This window comes from Prosopis cineraria, unplaced genomic scaffold, assembly GCF_029017545.1.
Source record: "Prosopis cineraria cultivar Desert tree isolate PC_DT_omini unplaced genomic scaffold, ASM2901754v1 PC14, whole genome shotgun sequence".
NCBI classification, from domain to species: Eukaryota; Viridiplantae; Streptophyta; class Magnoliopsida; order Fabales; family Fabaceae; genus Prosopis; species Prosopis cineraria.
In genome coordinates this window covers 11385465-11398956 of record NW_026555345.1, presented here as the reverse complement: position 1 = coordinate 11398956, position 13492 = coordinate 11385465, and the positions used below count along the sequence as shown (strand labels likewise).

The 13492-nt window shown below is 32.1% G+C and overlaps 1 protein-coding gene across 1 annotated transcript; it reads left to right on the top strand.

The window, feature by feature from the left end:
- The first annotated feature begins 9435 nt into the window (after positions 1-9435).
- Positions 9436-13196, top strand: LOC129292199 (pollen receptor-like kinase 1). Its single transcript, XM_054929759.1, has 3 exons — positions 9436-10162; positions 10702-11304; positions 11707-13196. The coding sequence occupies exons 1-3, from the start codon at positions 9463-9465 to the stop codon at positions 12357-12359; spliced, it is 1956 nt and encodes a 651-aa protein (XP_054785734.1). The 5' UTR covers positions 9436-9462; the 3' UTR covers positions 12360-13196.
- The last annotated feature ends 296 nt before the right edge of the window (positions 13197-13492 follow it).

The window sequence follows — 13492 nt, the reverse complement described above, 5'->3', positions numbered from 1 at the left end:
TAAGCACTTATAAAAAAAAAAATGATTTAAGTGCTTTATATTGTTTTCACCTATATATATTTTTATATTATATGAGATTTAAAAAAATAATTTATGTATGTAAAAGTTTTTTTAATACTATCATATTTTGCTTTGTTCTAAAATGATTATGTATCTAAAGAGTATTCAAAAGTATTATTTTTTTATAAATTGGATATATAATATATATAAGACTTTTAGTATACATGACATAATAACCTTTATATTTATTGTCATGCATATTGATATTTGTACTAACTACTTTATTTATAACATATTATTATTGAAGGTTGTTTAAAGTAGAAATGAGTGACTATGAACGGGAATAAATTGAAGTTATTATTAGCATGCTACACTCAATATGGAAAAACATAAAAAAAAAAGGATAATATAAGGAAAGCTTAAGGGTCAAACTTATTTTATTAAAAATTGGATTTCAATATATTTCTAATGTTTAATTAAATCAAAGTTCCTAATTTTTTTTTTATAAAATGAGATCCCAAGATTAAATGAAAAAAAACTAATAAAATAGTAACACTTGAAATTAGAGTAAAAAAAATTATGGAAACATGGGAGTACCAATAAAATAGGATAAAGAAGGTCAAAAAAGACATTTTTGAAGTTTTGATGCATCCATTGTGGCTTAAAAGTACGCAATCGTTGCAACTAATTTTCCAAATAAAGTGGTCCATCATGGTTGAAAAGATCGTCCACTGTAGCTAAATGTACACATGTTGCGGCCTATGGTACAGGGGCCACTTTGTTGAGGCACAACCATGTGTACAACACAGTAATGATAGTCCTTAATTTAAACTTTCAAATCACCTAATTAATTATTTGAACCTTTAATTAAAGTAATCCAAGTACTCACATGTAAATAATTAAGAAATCTAACTAAAACTAGTACGAAATGAGGATTTTCGAACCCTTAGTTCTAGGCAAGTATTAATGCTAAAAGCACTAAAATTAATTGTCTCTCTTCTTAAACTGTTATCTGTATAAACTTTATTACACTTAAAATACATTTCTAACCAAAGGTACATAACAATTGACTTCCATCTGCATGTTGTGAACATTTAAGTCTCCCCTCTCATTGCTTACCATCAACTAGGAGGCTACTAAAGCTAGAGGTAAATGCCAATTACTCAATTCATGCCAGGATGGCTAAATCATCATCATAAGTTATAAACAAGTAATAATGTAATTTATGCAAATGACTCCTAATATTTGTAATACACTATTTAATTATACATAAATAATTACTAGAGACATTACAATAGTTAAATGTCTCTAGCCTCACCCGCGTCCCTTTATGTTGGACCCAAAATGTTTCTTGGAAAAAATAATAAACCACTAAAGTGAGATTTTACAATTTCAATAACCAAGCACATAAATTTAAAGGAAAATAATAATAAAATTTCTTTGAATTATATAAATAACAATTTGATCTCTCAAAATACTATAATTTTACTAAAGTTCTTAGGACTTTTCTGTCATTAATGAATTTATATAAATAACCAAATTGCTCTTGTAGCAATATTAGAAATTTGATATGTGAAGTTGTGATGTGCTATTGTATTGTTGTGAATATAAGAAGTAAAATTATGATTATTCAAACAAAACTTGTGATAATTACTTGTTCTAACACTTGTAGTAATATTAAAAATTTGACATGTAAACTTGTAATTTATTGTTACATTGTTGTGAATATAATAAGCAAAGTTGTGATTATTTAAGCAAAACTTTTGATTATTACTTATTATTTTCAACATTTGTAGCAATATCAAGAATTTGATATACAAATTTATGATTTGTTGTTGTATTATTGCGAATATAAAAAGAAAGGTTGTGATTATTTAAACAAAACTTGTGATTATTTTATTTTCAATAAGGGCAATTTGATCATTTATATAAATTTATTAATAATAGAAAAGTCTCTAGGGACTTTAGTAAAATTATAATATTTTGAGAGACTAAATTCTTATTTATATAATTTAAAGGGATTTTATTGTCTTTTTTTTTTTTCTAAATTCAAGCATATAAATATGTGGTACATATAAGTAATTAATGTATAAATTCACATTTATAAATTTCACAATCATACCGTATGTATCTCAATGACACAATTATGATCATAAAACATGTGATATAATAATGATGATAATTATACATGATCATGCTCCACCCTTATTACTCTTCTTATATTTTTTGACAAAATTCATGGGCTATCAAATCATATATGACTAATCCATATGGTCGAATTAGATCCACCCTCCAATTGTGAGGGGTGACCCAGCTAAGACCTTATGCTTACTCTTGGACCATGAATTCCTTCACTCCAAACTCATGGGATGTCATCTTGCCTAATCTAGGGTAATAATCAAGAACCAAAACACTGAGTTTTCACGATACTGATGAGTACTATGTGGATTTTCATATCACCTTACTCTCTCAGGTGAACCTCCATCCATCTATAATCGTGCAAATCCATGCAAATGATATATTCATAGTCATAATCATGCTCATCCACCTATATGATCATACTTATATTCATAGATTGTAAATCAATAGCTATGATTATCAAGTCACGTTGCCATTTTCATATTGTGCAACACATACTCATGCTTACCATTGTAGTAATACCATGATACATCATACTCATAAAAATATACATTGTTATAAAATGTTTCCCATGCTCATCAACTATATAGTCATACTCAATAACCTATATCTTGTCACATCACCATCAACAATTCATGCTTAAACAACCATCATTGAATCTATTCAATCATGTGATATGCACTCATATCATAACCTAATTCACATCATATTCGCCAGGCCAAGTTCACATATAGTAGTATACCAAAATGCCATTCATTCACATACCAAAATCAATCAAACTCATAAATATAGGTACAAACAAACACTATAATTTAACTTTTAGTTACATCAACTCTTGGTTTACCACACCAAGAGTACAACTTGGATTTTAAGAAAGCTCAAAAATAATCCACAAGCTCCAACAGTAGTTAATCTATAGTTTAGGATTGACAACATCATTAATTACTAATAATTATTAATTAACTCATAATTATGATTAAGATCCAAGACCTTAATTAGCAATTATGGCAATAAGCAATCCTATTATTAACTTTTATCAGCTCATTTAACCTTTATTAACTCATTGTATTAGTTTAAACTTAATTAATTAGTGCCAATGTTAGCCTTAAACCCATCATTAACCACTCTAATCACTGCCATTAATGATATATAATTATTAAAAACTTAAAACAATACCCCAAGACTCTATTAGATTAGGTAGAAACTAGCTAAAAATTTGGACAATTCTTCCATGGCCCCAAAAACTTGGAGAAAATGCATGGAAAAGAGATAAGGAAGCTTTGGATGGCTTGAAATCACCTACAAGCAACCCTAAGACGCAAACCCTAGCAAAGCATTTAATCCTTTTTGGCCTCTCTCTCAAAATTTCCCTGCTATTTTGCTATCTAAAGTGGCCAGTTTGAATTTTAAAATTTGTCCCATCCATTGTGGTAAATTATGCCATTTGCCACAGCAGATGACAAAATGAAACCCTCTCTAAAGCCTATCAAAGGAGGCCCAATTACACCTAGGGTTTGATCTTAACTCCCATATAGGGTCTAATAGACTAAATGGTCATTCAATTACTCTAATTAACCCCCAATTATCTTAATTAACTAATTCAACCCCCTTGCTTAATTTAAATAAATCCTTAAAGAAATTTTGGGATGTTACAACCATGCTTGAAAAAATACCATATAATCAATAATTCACTTCCAAACATAAACATCCAACCAATGAAAACATATTCATACAAATAAGGCACACTCATATTAATCCAAGCTCTCATTATGCAACTCTTAATACAAGCTCATAATGCAAACAACAAAACATATACTAGAATTTAAATCTTAGTTACTTTATCTCTTGGTATACCAAACTAAAAGTGCACTATAAAGATCAATGGAGCCTCTAACAAGCTCAAGCACTCCAAGTAGTAATAATCTACAATAGATCACATTAAATGCCATTGAAGACTAATTATGACTAATCATAATTAATTTCCTTAATCAAAGTTAACCAAAAATCTCTATTAGGGTCATTACTTATTTACACTCCCATTAACTACAAATAATAAACCTGCAAATCACCATTTACTTAGTAAAACAATATTACGGTTTGTTATAAATCCAACTTTAAAACCTAAATCACTGTTATTGGGTTAAACCAAGGTTTAAACACTTAGATATTACTCCAATAACCCCATCCATGATAGAAACTTAGCAAACACCCCACCAATTTCGTATGTTAGCTCCAACAGCCCCCAAAAACCAAGAAAATAAGAATGGTAGAGAGGGGAAGCATTAGAGCTTATCCAAGAATTATCTAACTTTCAAGGACTTCTAAAGGTTGAAAATCAAAAACCCTAGTAGATAAGTTCTCTTAGACTGTTCAGAGAGAATTTTGTTCTCATAAATTTTGAGAGAAATATGTACTATTGAAATTTTCCAAGAGACACAATTTTCTTATAAGATTTTACTTTCTCATTTTATTTGAGAGAAATGTTTCTCTCTTTGATATCTTTTCTTTTCTCTCAAAAAATGTATGAGAGAAAACTGTTGTTTTGTTACAGTGAAATGATAAGTGTAGGTTGTTATAGTAACAAAAACCATATAAGACAATGACTATTAAATGAACATATACTCCATTGACTAGTAAACCAGTGTCAGTTACAAGTACCATATGGGAGAATGACTACTAAATAATATTCTCTATTGTCTAGTGATCTAGAGTGGGTAACAAGTACCATATAGGACAATTGTTACTAAATAAACATATTCTCCACCGACAAGTGTCCCAATGTGAACGACAACTATCAAATAGCATGGTAATAAGTACATGACAAAATGTTAGAAATGTTATTTATCATAAGGTTGGATAGTTTTGTAATGTGATAGAACTTGTTTTTTCAATTAAAGGAAGATGGAAGAGAAAGTTAAGACAAAACTTAAGAAGTATACCATTTTGTTCCATACTCAGTGCTCTCTTAGTCAATTTAGTGAAGTAGCAAGGTGTGTGAAGAAAAATGAGAAATTACAAAAAAGGTTGGAGAAGATAGGATTTGATAGATTACTTGACATAGCATGCAAAAATCCAAAGGGATATTTGTGGAGAGTTGATGCATGCTTTTGATCCTCCAACTTGTGAATTATGCATAAGGGAGAAAATTAAGCAAATGAAAGTGAAGGATGTTCATGATTTGATGAGCATATGGAGTGAGGGTAAGTAGGTCACTAGATATGTCAATATTAATGACAAAGCATTCAAGAAATTGAAGAATACTTACTATAGAATGCCTTATAAGGAAATAGTTGAAATGATTACATCTAGAAAGTAAGTAGCTTAGTTTGAGTTTCTTTTTGTAATGTATAAATTGGGGACCTTGTTGCTGCCAACTGCAAGTCTTGAGATGAGCGATCATGTATTGAAGGTCGTTTATGAGATACAGAAGAAACCAAGTGACTATGATTGGGCTACATATATTTTCAATGAACTTTGCAAGGAAAACGACACAAGAAACAACTTAAAAAAGAGAAGGGAAGTGAAAGGAAGAAAGTTGGAAGATGTATCTATTTCCTAATGGTAAGTGTGTTTAATTTCTAACTTTGCTTATACAGTGATAGCCATTTTATTTAATACCATTGAGTTAGAGTTGATATTGAACAGCGGAGATGCATGGCGATATGATATGAGTCCACTTACTAGGAAACTGCATTCTAAGTATCGCAAACCTCTATAAAATTCCGAGATAGTTGATCAAATGCCTTGGAGAAGTCAATCTTAAAGATGGCCAGGCTTTTCCTTTTGATTCTAGATATATGAATTTAATTCATTAAGTTTGCAACAAGAAGAATATTGTCAGAAATGAGTCTCTTAGGGAGAAAAGCACTTTGATTTGGCGATTTGACCTCCTGAAGGACATCTGTAAATGTATTGCAAATGATTTTGAAAACAATTTTATAGGAAACATTGCCGAGGCTTATAGATCTCAATTCCTTTATGGTTTGAACACTGAGACCTTTTAGGATAATCTTATCTAGCCACTTGGGAAGAAAATCTAAATCCTAGAAATAATGAACCATAGCAGCCATATCTCCATAAATAAGAGGCCGGTATTTTTGAAAAAAGTTGCATGGAATAATCCCTTGAGACCAGGGGCACTATTTTTTGGCAGATAAAAAATAGCCCTTTTAATTTCATCCAGTGAAGGAGGAATAATAGGCTTATCCTCTTGTGTAGTTGTAACTTGGGGAAGATGTAGCGAATGAATGCCATCAAGAATATCAACAGTGTTTAGTTGATTTGGAGCACTGAAGAGATCAGTGTAATGTGCCCGGACTATCTGCTGAAATCCTAGCTGATCATCTGTGTAAGTACCATTATCCCTTTTCAAGCTGCGGACAAAATTCCTTACTAATAATCCAATAAAATACAGTTGCGTTGCAATTTTTAGTGTTGAGTTTTGGATTTGTTAAAATTGAATAATTGCGGATATTGAGTATATTACTTGCATTTTCCAATCGATTTAATAACTTTAATGTTGAGTTGGATGTTTAAACAAATTAAGTTCATAGTTCTTTGTTTTGGACTTAACTAGTTGTTGTAGCATTAAACTGCATGACTTGCAACTTCTCAATCACTTATGTTCCTCAATCAACTCTATTGATTTACAAATATTAAAGGTACTAAGTATATGGTAAAAGAGGTCCACAATAGTGAAGAGATAGAAGCAAATACACATATGTGAGAGAGTGCATCGAGGTGGAAGATGTTATTAGACTATCTCATGGACTGAATAACTTTTTATAGTTATATATGTATTTAAAGTTGATTGCAAGGAGAATGACAAATAAATTCTATTAAAATAGACGAATGACAAATAAATACAACAATATGGAGTAATTATTTTGAAGTTTCTAAGTGACTTTTTTTTTGGCAAAGTTATGTTTTCGATCCTCAGCAAAATAAAACACCGTAATTGTTAAAATATAAACTAAAGTTATTAATAATGAAAGTAAAGTTGTTAATAGATGAAGTGTAATTGTTAGTGCAGTTATCTACTAACAAGTATATTTCTTATATTAACAACTTCAGTTTGTTAATTAACAACTTTAATTTAGGTATTAACAACACAGTTAACAATTATGTTTTTATAGTAACAATTTTACCTTTGTTATGAATAACTTTTGTTTAGATTTTAAGGTTTAGGAATGTAATTTCTCAAAAACCTATCTAAAATAGGAAAAAACTATCTAAAAGAAATAGCTTGGCAACAAGCGAATCGTTGTGTATTCATGAAGCTCAAAAGTGTTGCTTATTGTCAAACTATAGGTAATGGTTTTGTTCTCCATGGTGTGAGCAAGTTTTTCATCCCATGTGGCAATGGTTTTCTTTTTTCCTAGTTGCCAAAGGCTAAAAATGTTGTAGCGAAAGTTGAGAAGAAAACTAATGACCTCAAAGTGGGAAGGGTAGAGAACGCTGACCATGGCCAAGCGGAGGAATTCAGAACAATAGAAGCCTCTGACTCTGACTATTGAGAAACAATATGCTAGAGGTTTGATTGTTAATCCAAGCAGATCAGTGTCGCAATAAAGATTAGTGTCATCCATGAACATATGCTTGTAATTCTTCCACACACACACACACATTATTTCTAGGAAATAGTTTTCATAAGTTCTGATTCAGCTAATATATACCTAGAGCTAGTAATTTAGACAGGTCATACTTATTTAAGCCGGACTTAATTTGGATCAAATTTAAAATATCTTATTCTTTTTAAAAAGCTCATATAACCAAACTCGATCCTAGCTTTTTTGGGTTGGTTTTAGATTGATCCGTTGAGCTTGGTTAAAATTATCAACTCTACATATATATAGAGTTAGAAATTTTAACGATTGGGCTTAATTGAAGTTGGGCTTATTTGAATTAGATTTAAAGTATTATATCCTCTTAAAAAAGCTTATATAGCTAAAGTCTAATCCTAATTTTTTTTATAGGTTCAAGTTGGCCCAAATTACTAGCTTTATGTATACCAATTAACATGTTTGTGTTTTGTAAGTTAAAAAAAAAAACGCATACACATACAATAACGAACCTTAAAAATAAATAAATGGAGCATAATTTATGCATAAAATAAATATCAATATTTTTATAAAAAAATAATTTTAAATATCTATTAAATGATATTAAGGGTGCAAGTTAATATAATTAATAATATATTTGTAAAAAAAATTAAGTATTAAAAAATAACTCATAAATCATAGCATTACAATAGCATAAAAAGTTTTCTTTATATAAATAATTTTTATATATCTGCAATAATAATGTATCTTTAATTTTTATTAAATAAAATATGTATACATCTTTTGTATGGTAGAGTTTTTTTTTGTGACAAAATTTTTTATAAATTCTTTTTCTAAATTATTACTTTTTTATTTTAAAACTATTACTCCTTATCATAATATAGGGTGTTTTCTAAAAGTTTCACTAGGTTCAAAATATAGATTATTGGATAGGTTATATATATATATATATATATATTTTCAATTATACCATTATTTTGTTATATTTCACTCAAGTAAGAATGAGAGTGTTTTAAATTATACATGTTCTACTTAAAGATATCATTGAAAAGATGTAAAAAATTTAAAAAAATTAATATTTTAACTTTTTTTAGAAATGTAAATTAGTTAATAATGATTTATATTATAATTTAAGAAAATGACTATTTAAGGTTATAAACATATAAAATTTGAGATAATAATTTTTGTTTAAAGTGATAAGAAAAATTTTATTAGGGGACAAGTGAAATTTTTTTTGAAGTGAGGGGGCAAAAGAAATTGTTGTAAGGGGACAACTAAAATTAGTAAGGGTCATTCTAGGTAATTTTCTTTTGAGTTGTGGGTACAATACTGCAATTGCCCCCATTACGGTGAACGTGCCTATGTCCCTGTATATATAATTACTGATGATGATTAATGGTTTAGATTAATAATTACTTTTGATTATTAAAAAATGAAATACAAATTCTAGTCGCTAACGTAGTGCATGCAAATTTCAAAGGCTCTCCGGATAAATCTGAGGGTATAGATCAGAAGAGACATGACATGCATATTCTCATGCAAATCAGAAAGAAGTGAAGGACTTGGTCAACCTCATTCCCCATTATTCCACGTAATCTCCATCGCCGATCATTCCCTCCTTCTGTATCTCCTCCGACCGATCAATCAATCAATCTTCAATTCAATGCTAATTCCTCGAGGCTAAGCAGATCTTGCTATTCTGCTACGTACGTACAGTGCCTGCCATGTGCCAAAAATTAACCCCTTCACTCATCAATCATCAATGGCACTGCGTGGTACAACTTCTAGTTATAATTGTTGGTGTTGTCCCTCACTTCTATTCTTGCTTCTCTTCTTTTATGGCGTTAACGTAATTCCCTCCTGTTTTGGGTCTTCAGAACAAGAATTGCTGCTCAAGTTCAAGGACTCGTTGCAATACGAAAGCAGCAACACCACGTTTTCCACTTGGAATGCGTCGGTCTCGCCGCCGTGTTCCGGTGACCGTCCCAATTGGGTTGGGGTTTCATGTGCGGAAGGCAAAATCTCGGGCTTGAAGCTTGAGAATATGGGACTCAAAGGCCTGATTGACGTCGACGCTCTTCAAGAGCTACCTAATCTTAGAACCTTAAGTTTTATCAACAATGATTTCCATAGTACTTGGCCAGACCTGAACAAGCTATCTCCTTTGAAGACATTTTATCTTTCGAACAATAGGTTTTATGGAGAGATTCCTTCTCAGACTTTTCAGAGTATGAATTGGTTGAAGAAAGTTCATTTGGCGAATAATCAGTTTTCAGGTGAAATTCCCACTTCCTTAACCATGGTGCCTAGGCTTATGGAGTTGAGATTAGAAGGGAACAAATTCAGCGGCCGAATTCCCAATTTTCTGCAGAAGGAATTGAAATCTTTTAGCGTAGCTAACAATCAGTTGCATGGCGAAATACCTGCCAGCCTTAGTGAACTTCCCATCTCATCCTTCTCTGGTAAGTCTATAGCACACTTGCCTCACCAATTGCAACATGACATTTGATTGAATAATTACTGACTAGTCACAGAAGGATTCTACTTCCTCTTTATCTTGTTTGGGTTATGGTGAAATGTTTCTAACCTTACATAAAATAGGCCTATTTTATGTGTATTTGGATAAGTTAGAGTAAAATAGTCTGGTAGTATTGGCTTGAGAGGAGAAGGCCTGGTCCCTTAGAAACCAGGATGAATGTGAGTTTATTTTGGGAAGTCGCTCTTCTTCTTTGTGTGAAAGGTTAAACAATAGTGAGTGAGTGGTGAATTGGTGTTTGTATTCTCTACATTCTCTCAAACATAATGTACTCAGTTGATTTCTTTCTATATGCTGCCTGATTTTGCTGGTTCTATCAGTTATTTACTGTATGCTATTTGCAATCAAATTAATGCAGAGGAGCGCACCAAGATTTAAAAATGTTGCATAGTTAAGTTATACTCGTCCATTTTTACTAACACAAAATTTAATTAATGGGAGATTCACATTTCTGACAATGTGTAGGAAATGAAGGATTGTGTGGAACCCCAATGAGTGCATGTCATTCCTCCAAAAGTCCCTCAATCATCACTATTGTAGCGATTGCCATAGCGGTGGGCGTGGCAGTAATCCTCATTGGGGTAATAATCTTTCTCCTTCGTCGGAGAAAAAGTCAACCCGCGGCGGCATCATCGGTGGAGAATCCGCAATCAAACCAGAGAAAGAGAGCTCGTCTCAGGGAAGTAGATGAAGGAAGCAACCACTCAAGAGCATCACAGGTTTCAAACCACAGCAAGAAATCAGAGAACATGAAGTTGTGCTTCGTAAGAAAAGACAGAGAGAGATTTGATTTGCAAGACTTGCTAAGAGCCTCAGCTGAAATCCTGGGCAGCGGCAGCTTCAGTTCTTCTTACAAGGCTGCTTTGTTGAATGGCTCAATGATGGTGGTGAAGAGGTTTAAGCAAATGAACAATGTTGGGAAGGAAGAGTTTCAGGAACACATGAGGAGGATAGGAAGGTTGGATCACCCTAATTTGCTTCCTCTTGTGGCTTATTATTACAGAAAGGAGGAGAAGCTTTTGGTTACTGACTATGTTCCAGATGGTAGCTTGGCAGTTCGCCTTCATGGTATGTGTGTGTGTGTGTATCACATAGGTTAACGCCATAAAGTTGTGACCTTTTGTCTTTTCTCTGAAATAGTGTCACAAAGCAGGTTGAAGCTTACAACGAAAATCTTAATACCATTAACATAGATGATCATTAGCATTTAGTTTGAATTGAAAACTACAGTTTTGATTTATTTTATACTTCTTAATGCATTAATTTGTTGAATAAATGCACATAAACGCACAATATATTTACTTGTATATTCCAAAAAAAATTTTAATTTGTCGAATCTGATAAATGAAGAAACATACCTTTGCAATATGGGCATGTAAGCGTGTATTTTTCTATCGATATAATCAGTCATTAGAAGTGCAAGCAAAACATATAAAGCTTAAGCTGTTTGCTTTTGACTGTTTGTTTCAGGACCCCAAGATGCAGGCAAGCCAGGCCTTGATTGGCCAACACGATTGAAGATTGTGAAAGGAATCACAAAAGGACTTGAATATCTCTACAAGGAATTGCCAAGCCTAATAGCACCCCACGGACATCTTAAATCCTCAAACGTACTTCTTACTCAGTCTTATGAGCCCCTTTTAACAGACTACGGCTTAGTTCCAGTAATGAACCAAGAGCTTGCTCAGGACATGATGGTCATTTATAGGTCCCCTGATTATAGACAAGAGGGTCAGATTTCAAAGAAGACTGACATATGGAGTTTTGGGGTACTAATTTTAGAGATAATGAGTGGGAGATTTGCAGGTAAAGGAGGAGAGATGGATTTGGTTAGTTGGGTGAAATGTGTGGAGCCAGAAGAGTGGAGCAGTGAGGTTTTGGACAAAGTAATGGGAGGAACAAGGAACAGTGAAGGTGAGATGGTGAAGCTTTTGAGGACTGCCTTGTGTTGTTGTGAAGAAGATGTGAGTAAGCGATTGAGTTTGAAAGAAGTGGTTGAGAAAATTCAAGAGCTAAGAGAGAGGGATCATGATGATGATTTCTATTCTTATGCCAGTGAAGCAGAAATTCGCTCTTCAACTGCAACATCTGATGAAATCAACTTCCCAATAAATAATGCTTAAAACTTGGGAGTGAAGAAAATGGCTTATCTGTCTTGCTTTACCAAGCTATATATTAATCCTCTCGTACCACTTTGATCTTATTTGGATCATCTCAACTATTGTTCAAGCAAAGAGAGAGATAAGGAGGATATATAAGACTCACATAGGACCCAACCCATACTGAAAGTAATATAAGAATGTTAATTTGGATCATCTAAATTAACTTTACTTGAAAGTTAAGGGGGGAAAAAAGGAAATAAACACAGTATTTTTTGTTTATCTCTCTCCTTACCTTAGAAAAGTTTAGGTTCTTAATCTTGGAGAGACTTTTTTGTTTTTGATTTTCCATAGGTATTCTCTTATTGAAGGCAATCATATTAAAAGTATTGTCAGATAGTAAACGTGGGTATATCTTTAGTAAAGATTCAAACCTAATTCACCACATTGTGAGCCTGTGAGTTACTTGGAGAGATTGACTGTTGGTATGCCATGCTTATAATTTTTTTGCCCTCTTTGCTTGAACAATAAAGTGAAAATGGATGGGCTGTGTTTCATTCCACTGAGCCAACCCTCCTGAAGACATTTGAATGTGTGGGACCTACTTCTATTTGTATTGCTCTCCTGATCACTCGAGCAGTGCAACAGTACTTGAGAAGATTCAAATTCCCTTCTGATCTGAATTTCTTATCCAAACCAGCCAGTTTTGGTAATGAACACATTGCATCTGGAGTCATCAAGCGTATTCTGAGACGGCATAACTGATGCATGTGTATGTAAATGAGCTAGTTTTGTTTGTTTCTTTTAGAGAAGTAACCATTGATTAAGGGTTCTTTTTTTGACACTGAAATTAGAAGTTAATTAGCGATATCGACTATGATATATAGGTTTCAAACCTTTCTTTTCTTTTTTTTTCCCCCTGTGAGCATAGATTTCATCTCTTTTGTCCCTGAACATCTATTGCTTACATAGCAACGTAGTTTTATTTTTTGATTATTATTGAGTATATTAAGAAAGGTTAAAGGACAATTTTACTTTTAAACTACACTCCCTTTGTTCAATGTAAGGCATTTCAAGGTAAAAAAAAAAAAAACAAAGAAAGAATATAAAATATTTTTTAAGGGGTTGGATATTAAAAAATTTAAGTTATTTTTAGT

Excerpts from the sequence above, each read along its gene's own strand:
- LOC129292199 (XM_054929759.1), top strand. The coding sequence starts at position 9,463 with ATGGCACTGCGTGGTACAACTTCTAGTTATAATTGTTGGTGTTGTCCC. Across the intron at positions 10,163-10,701 it reads TCCCATCTCATCCTTCTCTG|GAAATGAAGGATTGTGTGGA; the intron begins GTAAGTCTATAG and ends GACAATGTGTAG. Across the intron at positions 11,305-11,706 it reads CTTGGCAGTTCGCCTTCATG|GACCCCAAGATGCAGGCAAG; the intron begins GTATGTGTGTGT and ends TGTTTGTTTCAG.